General features: G+C 38.9%; 1 protein-coding gene across 10 annotated transcripts in view; it reads right to left on the bottom strand.

Moving 5' to 3' along the window:
• Positions 1–15,639, bottom strand: part of USP54 (ubiquitin specific peptidase 54) — a 95,844-nt gene that overhangs the window by 38,237 nt on the left and 41,968 nt on the right. For 8 of the 10 annotated variants that reach the window (XR_004358222.1, XM_032694460.1, XM_032694455.1 and 5 more), the window contains exons 2-3: positions 11,050–11,890; positions 8,296–8,388 (exon numbers count right to left, since the gene is read on the bottom strand). Coding sequence is in view for 9 of the 10 variants with exons in the window: in XM_032694460.1 (XP_032550351.1) it covers positions 8,296–8,388; positions 11,050–11,196 (240 nt within the window). In the remaining variant the exon portion in view is untranslated. Of the gene's footprint in view, positions 1–5,113; positions 5,216–8,295; positions 8,389–9,937; positions 10,131–11,049; positions 11,891–15,639 lie in introns of those variants that run through there. The other 2 variants (XM_032694459.1, XM_032694461.1) reach the window with 2 other exon arrangements.

Genomic DNA, 15,639 nt, shown 5'->3' on the forward strand with positions numbered 1-15,639 from the left:
GCAGTGAGTCACGATTCATGTATCACTTCCTCCTTTAATCACAGAAAGCTTCTCTCCAGCATACTTAGGACCTATATTACTTGGAAATAATCTGAATATTTTTCTCCTTTAACTATTCTTACTTTCCTTATAGGGAAATAAGAAAGTAAATCAGGAAAAGGTTTGTCAAATGGTACAACTTTGTCTGCTTTAAGCTGGAAGATAGCAGAACACAGCTGTCACTGCACAGTCAGCACACAACCTCTGCGCCCCTGCCATTTCTGCCTGTAGGAATGGAACAATTTGTAGTGTTGACATATTATCTAAGATAGATGTAAAATGTCCATCTCTCTTTACTGCTACTTTTATTTTGGTAGTCCTCATGGTGCTCATTCATGGGTGAGGGCCCACTGTGCTGAAGTTCAGAGCCCTTCTAAAATTGCCTTTATTAGAATATCAAATAATCATTTGAAAAGTGGTAATGAAGAGAAATATGTGAGGCAATAAGTCTCATACTTTATGAATCACAGACAATACCTCTCCTCAGTTACCTTTTTTATATATGTATATAAAAACTGAAAGAATTACAAAGTCTCTGCACTTAAACTCAATCGCCATTTCTGTCACTCTGATAACTGAGCAAGTTTCATGTTTCATTAGTGAATTTTCTCATTTCAGTGAACTTCAAAAAAAAAAAAAAAGGCAGTGAGACATAACTCCATCCTGCTTCAGCACTTTCCATTAAATAATTTACAAGCACTTGAAAACATTCATGGCTGTGCTTTGGAAATGTGTTTATTCTGGCTATCATCAATCTCACTTCATAGATCTGGAAACCAAGACACTTGCCTAGCAACTGGTCCACAACCTCACTGCCAGGAACTGATGGATTGGACCTGGTCTGCTTCAGTGAAAGCCCTGAAATGGCTCTGCACTCCTGGGGAGTGAGAATCAATGCAGGCTCTAAACTAGGTAAAAGGAAAGGAAGCAAGCAACCCAAAACTCTCTTTCAAATTTCATCTTTAAAGAAACAGTATATTTACCATGGAACAAAAAACAATTCAATAATGTTAAAGAATTCTGTGAAGAATGCAAAAATCAAGAAGTAAAAGATCCTAACAGTATATGGAAGAATGCTTCCTCAGATTTGTAATGACATAGCATACAATGGTATAGTTTAATTTAGATTACAAGAAAAAAAAAAGTCTTAAAACCAGTGAGTAATTGTGCATTTGAAACTAATAAAGATCAAATCTTATCATGTCATTGCACAGCACAGTTTAGAGCATGATGGAACACAGTGCTCACAGGGGGTCTCAAAAGCACCTCTAATGGAGTCAAAAACACTTTGAACACACAGGGCAGTTTGGTTTTCCTCGAGTTTTGGTCTGGGATTTTGGGGATTTTTTAGGGGGGCAATTGGGTTCTTTCTCCTTTATTTTTCAAGACAGGTTCTTTGCTTCCCTTCAGAACAGGTCTTTCTTGTCTCTCAGCCTCAGATGGACAGGTGTGGCATTTCCTGCAGTTTCATCATTTAACATTATCTAAGTCTGATCTCTCTCTTTAATTTAAGGTCTTGCCTTGAGTGATACTGTTAATCTCTAAAACATTTGTTCCATATACAGGTATGAAAAAAGTCAGCTGGGTGCAGACTAGGAAAGCACTGCTGATTCTGCCCCAGGAGCTCTCATGACACCTTTCCTCCCAGTGCTTCTGGAACATAATGAGAACTCTATATACAAAACATTCAAACTTCGTTCTCTTTAAAAACTTCTTCAACTGAAATTGAATATGGTGAAAATCCCATCAGTGTATTCACTTCACTGATGATCTCCCTCAATGGTTACATTCCAACACAAATGAGCATATCCCTTACAGTGGCAACAATATGAATGAACACTGTTAAAAGTTTCATTTAACCAGTTGTCAGTAACTAAAATCAAGGATGCTGAACAAAAAAAGAATTAGTTTAACAAATTACTAATATTGTATTAATAGTAGTACTTTGCTTTCTACACTGAGGATATGTTCTTGGCACGTTGGTAACTCTACAAGCCAAGACAGAATGGTATGAGCAAGGGATTTTTCAGATAGAAAGAATATCTTCTTGTTACACTGCATTCCTAAGGTGTATATATAAAAAAGCCCATTTCCCTTCACATCCCCTTCCCTACACATCTTCAAAGGTCTGGAAAGGGTAGCGGAGACAGCAAAATTAGGATGTGCAGGCATTCCTTAAGACCAGTACATTCCCAAAGTCCATCTTGTTGCATACAGTCCTTCCCCAAACACAAATGATCACAAACCATGTTGTTCTCCACGCAGTTTAGAGACTAAAGATAACAAATATTTTTTGAAGTAATTCTTCGGATTGACATGAGTTCTTTGTAGTTCTTTTAAATTTTAAAGATTTGAAAGTTGCAATATCTGTGAATCCTCCCATAGTTTATATGATCTGCTCCCAATTATCTTTTAACAGTGTTTGGAATCAATCTCCTCCCTAGCAAAGAAGTATTCCATTTATTTGGGGTAAATTGACACCTGCAGTGTACAACTAACCATACCATTTAAAAAACCAAACTTGATACACATGCACATGTGACTTTTTAATCAAGCATGCAGAAGTAGGCTGACATAAGAATAAACTGATAGCTGAAGACAACAAGCAACAGCTACTGAATCAGATCAGTGTTTGTTCGTGCACTGTGAATTTGAGCTGTGTCCTTGGCAGCTTTCTGAGAACTAATTATTCCCTTCCAGCATTATGCAGAAGTTTCTTCTGGATGGGGATATCACTGCAGCTCTAGTGGTGTGGTATTTCTTTCAAAAAACAAAACATGTTCTCCCCCAAATGCCTTAGTATTCCCTACATTAATAGTTTCTACCTTTTAGCAAAAGCTACAAATATTAACACGGCCAATCCTCATCCTTCTCTCACTGCTCAGCATGTCAATATTATTCTTGCTGTCACTCAACTGTTTCTTGTTTTTGGTTTGTGGGGGGTTTGTTTTTATAATTTTTTTTAAACTTTCCATTTCAACAGCATGCCTTTCTTGATTCAATTCAGTGGACCCTTTTTCTTGCTAATAGCACCTAATCTCTCCTTCAGAACATAACACTCTCCTGATGAAGCCTCTTACTCAGCACCACAACCTGTTTCAATAAAAATTCTGGCTGCTAAAAATCACTTTTCTCCCATTCAAACACATCAGCCTCCACCCGCAGTATTTCCACTAGCTCACATTTCTTCCCCACATTTCCTCAGGTTATATTCGCCTTCAAGGCTGCATGCAATAAAGTCTAGCTCTGTTTGGGTTTGTGTCTCCTCCAAAACCTCCAAGTCTGTAACAATCAACTTAGATTTCCATTTATTCCTTTCTTTTAGAGCCTCTTCCATTTGTAGTTACACTGTATCCTGAACATTAACATCAGGCCTCAATACACAACTGTCAAGTCAGGCACCCGTGGCTACTACCAAAATCAAGTAAAATACTTTCCACGAGGAGTGTTGTTTAGGAGGGTGGCAGCAAAAGAAACCCAAATCATAGAATGTGCACATCTACTAGGTAACAATTTATTAACTATTTGATCAAGATCAAAACAGGCAATTGTTATTTGGAAGCTTCAATTACCAGTTTATTAACTCAGGAAACTGTACTTGCTGTTAGTTTATTTGGCAGGCAGTTAACTGCAAGTGCCAACTGAAAAAAAAAAAAAAGTTCAAACAATAAAAGTAATTATTTTATGTATTTTGACAACTGCTTTACCCTGAAATACTATTGTGATTTGAAAAATGCATAAAAGAAGCGGATGAAATCTTTGCAACCAACCTATTACTGTCTCAACCACATGATGAACATTTCATAACAAATCACTCCATTTCAAGCAAGTGGCTAATCAGAACCAACTATAGTCATTCCATGTCTTCAAAGCACTCTAAAACCTTACTGTTCTCAGTTTTCATCTTAGACAACCACATCATTTTTACACAGAAAATTCACATTCTTCCTGCTTTTGTTGCACATGACAAAATTACAGAAAAGAGCAGCCCTACTACTGGAATTTATCAATCAACAGAGCATTCTTCTTTGCGATCTACAAAAAAACACTCTGTCCTATATCCTGGCACTATGGAGCTCCCAGTACAATCCCTGGAAGGAGAACAAACTCTCTGTGGCATGTTCAGTACAGTGGACGGATTTCCCCCTTCCTGCCCTCTTCCAGCTGTGATAAACAAAACACCAAAGCAAAGTCACGCTGAAGAAAAAGGAAAATAAACCAAAACATAATAGGCTTCAACATCAATAATATATCAAAAAGCTGTTCTGGTGTTAGAGCAGGCAAACCATAGAGGTAAGGACAGCTTGTGTACTGAAAAAAAATATTTAAATAATGTCACATCTTAAGGAATAATGTTTGGGATTCCAGCACAGAGTCTGCAGGTCTCTCGTCTTTTTATAGCTGTTGATGCAAGGTTCCTTCAAAGTACCCAACTTATGTACGTCTGGAATGATTTCAAGGTTTATTTTGTAGCCACAAACATAACCAGGTAGCACAGTAAGTTTTAAAATCACTTCAAGAATTTGTGCAATGGAAGTCTTCAATGTGGTACAAAAAGAAAATGTGATTTGATATCAAGTATGACATCACTGTCCTGTGATTCTACATTTAAAATTAAAAGTAGTATTTGGAGAGCTAGTTAAGCATTTACAGTAAATACTGTGCATGACATCAGAATCCCTAGAAACAGCTGCAGCAAGCCAAGAAAGCATGGAAAAAATACAACTTCTTCGGTGTTATTCAAAGGCTAAATTTAGCTTCATGAAGACTATCTTCCTCTAGAGTCAATAGGAAGAGGATGTTGGCTTTAGAGAAACATTTCAAAGTCAGAGAAGAGCATGAATCCTCTCTGCACAACACTGGAGGCATCAGGTATCTTGGGAAGGGACCCTGAAGTGGAGCGAGGGGACTCCACATAGACTACTCCCCTCAAGTACTGTCCCTTTCCAAGGGCAGGCTGGAATCTGAACGTGCCAGCACGACCTGAAGAGGAGTAAACATATCCTGCCTCCACCTTGTGTGTCTGGACACATATTTTGGGCAGATCCACCTGACAGCATGCAAGGCTAATTACCTCTCCCCAGACCCTAATGGGAGATTTTCGCATGGTATAGAGCTCCAAATTCTTGTGTTCCCACTGGATCCAGTCACATCTTCTCCCTCATCTTAGCAAAGCCTAAGGCAAGATTCAAGAGAAAGAAGATGTCAAAGACCTGGAGGCTAAGCTGGCATTACCCTGGCAGGACAACAATTAAAGGCTTCCAGAGCAGGGCAGAGGAAAAGCTGAGCACAGAAGGGAGGGCATGATCCTGCTGTAGTGGGACACAAAACATGCTCTTGGTTACGCTTGCAGTATTAGGTGCACATTAAGCACATTATCCCATACGTCTCACACAAGTTTACACACACCATGTACCAGACAGACAGACTTGTACAGGAGGAAAAAAAATAGAGCAATTTGAAAACACTGATCCAGAGGGCAGCAGAGAACAAATAAATACCTTACACAGCCTTTTCCCCACTCCTGATGCCTGCTTAAGGATTTATGAAGATGAATGTGACCATCTCCACAGTTTGGGGCTGTCCCTTGTGCATACCCCTACCTTTTCAGCTTCATGCAAGCAAGACAACCTATGTTTCTGGTGTTCAGAGGTTTTTTTTGGGGGGTGAGGGAGGTTTGCATTCCCAGTTTCACTTCGAGTTAAGTGACCACCTTTATTACTCACCTTTATAACAACATTTGACTTGATAACAACACAAAAATGGGTGTGGGATTTTTCAAATATTTATGTACACACATCATCATTTCACACAAGATAAAGGTGGAAGCGTGTCACAATATCACCCAGAGAAAAAGGTTCTGGAATGGGCTTGGGTAGAACACTGCAATCTCCCATGAAGAATGGAGTGTAAATAGAGAAAATGCTAACTTTTTGATCCAGTTGCAATTTGTTTACTTTTTCAAGTATTGGTTACTGCCCACATTCATAAATACTTGTGTAGATAATTCTTTAATTGTTTACACATTCTTTAGAGGTTTTGTGAGCTATAGGAATTCTGCACACAAGAAGATGTAAGTTTCCTAAAATGGGCAAAAGTAGTACAGAATTTGGTGCAACATTATAGCTTGATTGGAAACTAAGGGTTGTAACACCTCCTGGTTAAGCATAGCATTGCTAAGAAATTCAGACAGAAAAAAACCAAAAACCAAAACCACAAAAAAATTCCTTGCAGATATCTGTGAGTGAGAAGAGAGCGCAACAACTTTTTCAAAGGCTGTCTAATTTAAAAAATAAGCATATGGCTGCAGGCATGCAATTTGTGAAATCTGCCACTCTACCTGTCACTTCCAAGTTTATAATAGCTTACCACACACTTCAAGACATCAAAAGCAAGGATTTTACCAACAAAACTAAACACTCTTTGACCCAATGTCTGCTTTTAATACATCCTAAAATACAAGAGATCCTGTCATCTTCCAGTCTTACTGTAGTGCTTGCCTTCTCATACTGGTACTGCTAATCCACATGCATCTTTGTCCACAGTTCATCTTTCAAGCCTAGTTCCACAAAGACCCATCCTCCCCATTTCCTGTAATATCCTTTCACATCCCTCTCCCTCTTTTCCAGTACTCTTGCACAGAACGACTTTTAACTATTATCTTTTTATTAAAACCAGGAGTCTGAAGCAGAGTTGAGAACCTACTTTCAACCACGGCAGAACCTGTCTGATCTCCTGGTATTTCCTTGGCATATCTTGCTGTTAGGTTAAACCCCAGAACAGCAAAAGCTTACATTGATGGTGATTTCCTAAATCTTTTTCTTTCTGACCTCAGCTAACAAAGAATGCCAACAATCCCTTGGCAATACTCAAGGGCATGATCCAAGAAATACCTTCAAATTATTTATTCCACTGAACTTAATGAACTCAAACCAGATCATGACTAAGTCTTGCCACTTCCCTATAAGGAAGGGGATATATTTAATACTCCATCTTTTTCTTGTCTGGATGTGCCATCTTGCTCCTAATCCATTGTTATATCCTCTTCTGATGATACTGCTGCAAATATCATCCTGTCCTGTCATTTCAACAGATACATCTTGAGACAAATTTCCCTTCAGAAGGAAATAACTCCACTTACTTCATGTCTTAATAGTCTCCTCTTTGCTGTGCAAAGGAAAACCCCTGAACAACAGCCCAAAAACCAGATAACTCATTTCAAGCCTATCTCTACCAGAGCACCTGTAAAGTCACTTAAAAGCAGTGAGACAGCTATTATACCATAACTATTGCCTGTGTCAACGTTAGATGATCTTAATTTAAACCTCGCACTATTTTGCAATATTTGTAAGATATGCTGTCTGTGCTTTTCATTAGTGCACACATAATACTTGACACAATAAATTCTACCACAATTAATTTATATACTTAGTTGGATTTTATAACCCATTTGTGATCGAAGTCTCAGTCTTGATTTCAGAAAGAAAAATCACTACTCAGGAAGATTAAAGATGGTATTTTCATCATGTTTGCATCATGTCCATTTCTCCCACAAGAAGCTGTGGGAGAAAACTTAGAAAAGAGGCCACAAAAAAACCCCAAAGTGCTACAAATTAATTGGTAGAGACAAATGGAGACACAGGATTGCACAACTGACTCAAGTAAATAGCAGTACTCAGAAGCAGAGCTAGCATTCAGATCTTACTGTCCAGGCAGCCTCTATGACAGTCAGCTATTGCATCTGCATCTACAAACAGAATTGATGTTTTTTAAAACAGAGACTACAAAGAGTGGAGCCATTTAATGCAGACATCAATACTTACAGTAGAAAATACCCTTTTAGTCTTACATAATCAACAGTTTTGAACAGAAAGGCTTAAAGATAGATTGCCTTCTCCATCCTGACATTTAAAGTAGCTCTAAAGGGACAGGTAAATGCTGATGAGCATACTAACTGTATCCAGTACTGTATTTGTACACCAAATGGCAAATTGGAAAAAATTAAGCAAAATTATTTTACTGCCTGAACCAATCTTTCACACAAGGAGTCTCACAATAACCCACATGCCATTGACAAGAGCCCTTGTATCCGAACAAATTTTAAAGGCAGTACTATAAGCGTCTTGGATCAGTAGCTATCAGATTTATATTTGCTCTCCCAAATTTTCAAGTTTGATTACATATATTAATCAAGTACCATAAATATTTCTGTTCAACTTCTTTAAAAATGGTTTTCAATTTATTTCTAACTTTTACCTTAAGAGCACAGAAGATGCAAGAATCACCCATACATTTGTGCGTTGTGATTTGCCGGAAACTGCGGCGAAAAATGTCCAGGTGCCAGAGAACCTGAAACACAAAAAGCAGCACAGCCAATTTTATGAATACATAAAATAAAACACTGCATAAACCTCTGATTAAAACGGTACATGCTAAATAATCCCGGAAGTACAGTAATGTTATCAGTGAACGTCACTTTTAAAAAGGGATGCCTTTTATGTAACTGCAAGTTGACATCTTCAGCTTTCTTTTTTAGCTGTAACTTCACATATGTTAATTTACAATAGAATCTCCTTCTGAATTTCTTACCACGTGCTTTTAGATTAGAAAACTCTCTTCTTTGTCTGTGTGGCAGTGCTGGCTTAAACAGCACCCTCCCTGACTGCTCCCCTGTGCTGGCACCAGGGCCAGAGCAGCCAAAAGGACACCCCATCCACTGCTGGGGCCAAAACTCTTGTGTTCTTCCACCTCCTATGCAGCTTTCTTTTCTGAGCAGAAAGACCAAATGCTGGAAAAATGGAGGACCAACAGCAAATATATTAATGAGTTCTTGCAAGTAAAAATGGTGAAATGTTAAAAGCCGTTATGCCCAATATTACCATTAGAAAGTGCACTTACAGGCCATGATTACTGGCAGATTTCTAACCCTAACCTGTTTGGGCAGTCGTACCTTTCTCTCAGGACAGGTATGGTGGTAATATCAGGTGTGTGACCACGTAGGGTCACAGCACAGCAAATCAAGCAGGCTTTTATATGTTCTGGTAGCAACAGCGAGTGGTGACATTTGCTCTAACAGCACCAAGTTTTATTCTTAAGTTTTACCACTAAATCTGCCCACTCTTGGGAAACTATTAAAATTTGTATCTGTAAAACAGTGAAAATACCCATCTCTGAGGTGTTTCACAGTCTGCTCTTTATGTATAAATGTGGTGAGCCCTGGCTATTTCAGTTTCAACTGACAATAACTGGACCTTCTTGTAACCCTCAGAGCCACCAGCCCTTCAGAAAGCAGAAGCTTGCACTGAAAGAAGCCCTGACCTAAATCACGTCCTGCCAGGTTCCGGACAGAGCAGCCAGGTCTGGGCTGACGTGTGCTGCCTAAATGTTTTGTTAGCACAGAGGAACCCACTGTCTTATTTCTGATGAATTTGTCTGGAGCAACTGGTTAGACAAAGTTTAGCACCCTGAAAAAATGTGTGCTGGTTTCAACAAGTGTTTCCAAATGGAAAAATTTGTTACCTAAACCATAACAGTATGTAATATTCAGTAACCGCATTTTTAAATACAGCCTGTAAAATTTCCTAAAACTTCAGAATTGCCATGGCCATGTTTATACTCGAACTCTCCCTATACTTAAGGGCCTGGGAGGCAACATAAGCCTTGGAAACATTTGATTACACACAGCATTCCTGAAGAACTACTACAGTCTTTACAAAAGGACAAAAAAACTACATTTAGGAATGAATCCAATTTTTTTATGTAATTGCCTTTAGAGTTTATCCTGAATGTTTATAGAAATTCTTAAAAATAAGGAGCAACAAACATTCAAGAGCATCTCAGACTGAGTGTTAAAAAATTAAGATAAGCCCCAGAAGTATATATTTTACGGAATTATTACCATCTTTCTTTTTTTAAATTCAGCTTTGCTTTTAAGTACTTTTGGTGTCCTATCTCTCTTGAGCTTTAGAAGAAAAGGGTTTTTGTAGGAGACTAAAGGCCACGCCATATGCTTCCATGTTCACGCATGGCATGCAGCTGGTGTCAGGGTCTACTTAGTTCTGACCTAGGTTCAGAGTAACTTGGTATTAGGAGGCAGTCAGTGATTACACCTTACAGCTTAGTAAAGGTAACTGATACAGAACATCACTGGAAACTCCACTTTTCTTGTTATAGTTTCTCTTTGCATGTAGTCCTGTATTTCCTAACACATTAAGCCTATTGAGGGTCACAGGTATACATATTTGTATGGGGGCTATCTGGAAGCTTGAAGTTAGTCAAGAACCTGACTGTGTCCACAGGAAAAAAAGGAAATAGAAAAACAAACCCACAGTGACACAGTCTGTGCTGCACAGACAAGCCATAAGAAGGGATGGAAACTGATGTGGAGAAGGGGTTTTAAACTCTGCTGCCAGAACAACTGAATCTCAACCATCAGACATTCAAAACATCTAAATGGTGACAATACCTCTATAGCAGCCAAACCAGTCCACTGCATTTGGCACTGGAAAAAGCTTTTCTTTTAAATCAAAAGGTAAACGCTCAATCATTTAAACTAAGCTACAAATCAGCAGCTAGAAAGAAAACTGAACTACATAAAAAAGATCTTGTATAGGCATTATCAAACCTTGAACCTGACTGGTTCAACAAAAAAGTTAAGTTTACTTTAAGGAGTATACATATTACAAGCTATGCAATATTCTACTATTTTAAAATAAATTTTCTACATATATTTTTATCTTTGGTTGACATACTACAAGTTTACACAAGACATTCAAGTACAGTAAATGATGACTATGTATATGCTGTTGATTTCACCAAGAAAACCTGAAAATTAAAAAAACTGTTCTATAACTCAACTAATCTGCATTTCCAAATGTAGCTTTATTCTATCCAGGCTCACAAATAATTATGTACTCAAGCTTGGCTATATTTGTTCCACAGTCAAGCCTAGGAAAATACTGCAACAGACAGAGGGCAAAGACAGAAACATTCTTTATTCTATGCTCTTACCTGTAGTGCACTATTCAGGAAGCAACTGTTCTGTCCTGGTTCATTGCTGAGACCTTTACTGGGTGCTATTGAGGTGGTATTTCGTGGAGTAAACATGCCCTGCACATTCCCCCGACCCACAGAAAAGTAATTTCTTTTCCAAGACATCTTCCAGTTTCAGCTGTAGAAAATGCAGGTTTGGGTTGGCAGAATATTTGACTTGATCAGACCCCTCCTTTCAAAAAATTTGAAACTGGAACAACATCCAATCTTCTTTAAACTATAGTTTAAACAGTATTTATCCTTTTGCCAGGACACAATTTGCTTCTTTTAAATCCAGCCTGGGATGCTATTCTTCATTTGCTTCTTATGTATGCAAAAACCTCTCTTACGAGCAGCCACATACAATGTTTGCAAAGGGAAGGAATCCATGGTCATGCAAGTTCATCTGTTATGCTGCTTCTCCCTTTTCCAAACAGGCAGTAACAAATGGCAAGTCAAGGAGGTCCCAGAAGCAAGGGAAGAAAAACAACAGCTACCTCCCACACCCCAAAACCCCCAGCTTCTGTAATCCTTCTATAATCCTCCTGCAGAAGATGGGAAAAATCCAATTAGTAAGGGTGCAAAGAAACCAAAATCAAAACACAACCTTGGCAGCTCCCTTTCAGTCACATCTATCTTGGGTGATGAGAGAGACATTATCCTCACAGGGGAAAAAGATGCAATTCCAGAACTTGAGAGGGAAGAGCTGTAAAGAAGCAGAAAGTCTCCAACACAGTTCTTCTAATTCTGCGTGCGATCTTTAGAAATTTCTTCTCTTGATCCTCCTTTTGCAATCGGAATGCCCAGTCGTGCCAGAAAGCTTGAGAGAGAAAAATAATCAAAGGCTTGCGTCATTTAATTACTCTCTTGGTTTTGCGGTGTTCTGCCAAGACCAGTGTTGCCTCACCTCCCACAATACACTAAATCTTCTGAGACAAAGAAAAGAATATAAACCTTCCTCCACCCGAAAAATAAAATACTGAACAGAGAATTACTAGAAAAGCATGTAAAAGCAAGGGGGTTTGGAGTATGTTAGAAGGGTTAGAGAAGGTAGTTAGATTAAAAAAATAAAATACAACATTCAAGTGAACCCCACGGCAGTTTTCATACATATCCTTTACAATCCTGTAGTGTTAATTTTTTTTAAGAGCTCTCATTCATTCAAGCAGCTGTACAAGGATTTGTGATTCTGCAAACACGTGCTGTCCACCCCAGAACTGGGCTTTTGCACTGAACCTGGAAGGCCAAGAAGACAGATGCACAAGGTTCATCCCTGACTCAGCAGCCCACAGTTCTCTTCAGAACAAAAGCAGTCTCCAAACTTTCACCGCCAGAAACTTTGTGTATGTCTAAAATGCCGCTTAATCTAGGTACATGGGATATATGGTGTCTTCCAAAAGACACAGATGCTTCTGAAGAAGTCAGAAGAATTATTCAATAGAAACTGCTCTTCCCATCGCAAGTTCACTTTTTCCCCTCATCGCCACAAATGCAGAAAAAACCCAGAATTATTTAAGAAGTCCCTAGGAAGAGGAACTACGAGATTCAGGGCAAAACACTTTTATAAAGTTTTACAAGTGTAGTCCACCCATACATACAGAAACTTGCATAATATTTTCCATGGACATTCCCAATGACGTTTAGGATTATCCCATTTTTGATACATCTAATAACAACTGAAATTACCTATTATGGCTGGTATGAGTAAGATGACTCTAATCCAAATGTACTCAAGTATTAATTGCAGCATGAAGTCACTACAAAATAGACATATGTAGAGTTTGTGCATTAGCAAAATTAACTAAGAGAACAATACCTTACAAAGACATCCTGGGTATCCACGAAGGCACATTTTTCACCTTCCTCACAATTACAAATTCCTCATCTTCTCTCGAAACACAGAAAAGAACTTCCTCAATATCTGCAAATGGGTTACAGCAGCCTAACACATTCCCTTCTAGTAATATTTTCTTTGTACTTCTGTTAAACGCATTCTACAAATATTAATGAAGTCTCAGCATTGTTGTAAGGCAGGCAAGTATCCACATACAGATGAATAGTCTTCTTGGTTGCCAATGTGCCATGCAAAATTTTAGATGTGCTTGCAAGCCTGCAGACACAGACCATTACCATGCCTGTCGCACAACATTCCTGAGCGCTGAACCTACACACAGGATTCATTTCAAAGCCATTTCACCCTCAGCCCCCTTTCTTTGCTCAATCCCTTAATGAACCATGAGCCAACCAGACCGTGTGAGCTAATTCAGTTTCAAGCAACAGGGATCTCTGTAAACCAACACCACTTGCAATAGGTGCAATGGCTAAGCCTGCACCGCAGAGACTGAGCAGAACGTTGCAAGGAATGAGCCAAGACAGGCAGCGCTGCCTCACAAAAACCACTGAGTCAAGCACTGTCTTCTTTCTGCAGCACCTACAAAAAATGAAAAATGCAATCCAAAACATGCCCAAGATGCACAGCTGAGACCAGCACCTATTCAGTGGACTTCAAAACAAGATTCTGCTCTCAAAATGGGCTGTAAAACTAACTTTTAAGTACTTTTTGAGCCAAGCTGTCTCAGTTATGACAAAGTGAATACAATTTTTTATTGTCTTGGAACCAGAATCAAGATTATAGGTTTTGTACTTTGCCTGTCGTTGCAGCAAGACTATTTTGAGCTGGTCCAAACCCTCAGAGTATCTGTGCAAGCTTAGTAACTGCACTGCAACTGCACAGGCTTAGCAGGACAGACTTCTTACCACACATCGGTCATGATCACTCACAGGAGCAAGTTCAGTTTGCTCATTTGGCTACGTGGCCCTTGCAAAGCTATAAACAAGCAGAAAACACTGAAGCTGGTAACCACCCAGTTAGGACAAAACCAGATCTCTGGAGGCACCTTCACACTGTGCCAAACTCTAAAAAACTTATTAACATTATATACCAGCTCATGTTAAACAAATGTTATACAAATGTTATAATAATGAGTAAATAAAATATTAAGAAAAAGAGTATACAATAAAAAAGTAAACCCAACATTCTAGCTTCTCCCATCAATTCGTGCTGTTCGGTAGCAGCTTTCTTCAGGAACCAGGGAAGGCTCCGAGCTGCAGAGACAGGCTGAGCAGACAAGAGAGGCACGGGGCATCACTCCAGCAACACACCCCCAAAGCAAAGCTGGCCATGGTTCAGCATGTACTTCTGGCCTGAAGAAAGCTGAGGTTGTCCTTTGCCAGCACAGCACTCTACAAGACGTACCACACAAGATTTCAAGACCCTGTTCATCTCCATATTCCCTTGCTAAATCAATCATAAGGAAACATAACATCTCAACTTGCATCCTTTGCTCTCTGGCAAGGTCCCACTATCACAGTTCATTTGAAAGGAGAGGGGGGGGAAATGTAACACCCCTCTCTTACTGCAGCCTCATGTCTCTCCAAACATTTTAGGCTATTGCTTGAACCCCCATTTCCAGGCACATGGTTGAATTAGAACATGGTTGAATTAGAACAACCTGTTCAGGAAAGATGTTTCCATGTAGCACTAGGTATGGCTGAAACCACCAACTAAGTATTTATCACACTATTAAATAAAAGCAGGAAGTCTAGAATTTACTGTTCATTACTTTATTTCTAAAGAAACTTTCAAAACACTAAGCAAAGTCAATGCTTCAATGTGTGAATGAGTGTGATTTTAGAGAAGAGATTCCTCATTCCCAAGATCCTACCACCTCTTCTGATGGTAGGGAGTAGATTAATGGTGTTAAGGGTAAATTGTCCCTTCCCATGCTGCAACATCTCTGAAAGCCCAAATGGTGAGAAACAGCTTTTAAATCCTGTATTTAAATGTTTTTTCATAACAAGAAAAGAAGAAAGACAGACGTGTCCAAGACAACGGGGTTTGATGAAACTTTTCACCCAGATGGCTTCTGACAGTGTGGCTCTTCCACTGAAGAATGATCCCATTGACTGATCTCATGGCTGTTCTCAGCTAGAGGGAAAGTTTTTAGAACTAGAGGCTCGAGAACACACTTTCTCCATGTAGCTGCAATGATGAAAGTATTTGCTAACTTCTGCATGGATTAAATTATATTTAATTGGATTAAATTATATTTAATTGCAGAGTTATCGATATTAGGACCTTCATTTACAGTTTAGACACCTCAAAAGATACTCAGCTTTGCAAGTCACTTTAAATTCAATCTTGAAGGTGATGAAATAAAATAGAGGGATGGAAAGAGTTGCAATAGCAAGTAACCATGAGGCTGGATGAAGAAAAGAATGAACAAGGCAAGGACCTCAAAGGTAAACATTCCTCACAGACGTCAGCTGCCCCACAACCAAAGAGGGGATGGCTTCCTCCTCTTGAGGATGTCTCTTCTTTTTGAGATTCTTAGCTAGCCAGAAATACTGGATAGATTTATTTGCACACCTAGATGATAAAGTACAACTACAAAATGATAGATTTCCATTCATCTCTATTACCAAGAATTTTTTGACAGTACAAATGGGACAACAGAGGAAACAAAATTTCTGCTTTATGCATGCATTTTCTCAGTCTTGATTGCAATG

Source organism: Chiroxiphia lanceolata, chromosome 8 (assembly GCF_009829145.1).
Source record: "Chiroxiphia lanceolata isolate bChiLan1 chromosome 8, bChiLan1.pri, whole genome shotgun sequence".
In the NCBI taxonomy this organism is placed as follows: Eukaryota; Metazoa; Chordata; class Aves; order Passeriformes; family Pipridae; genus Chiroxiphia; species Chiroxiphia lanceolata.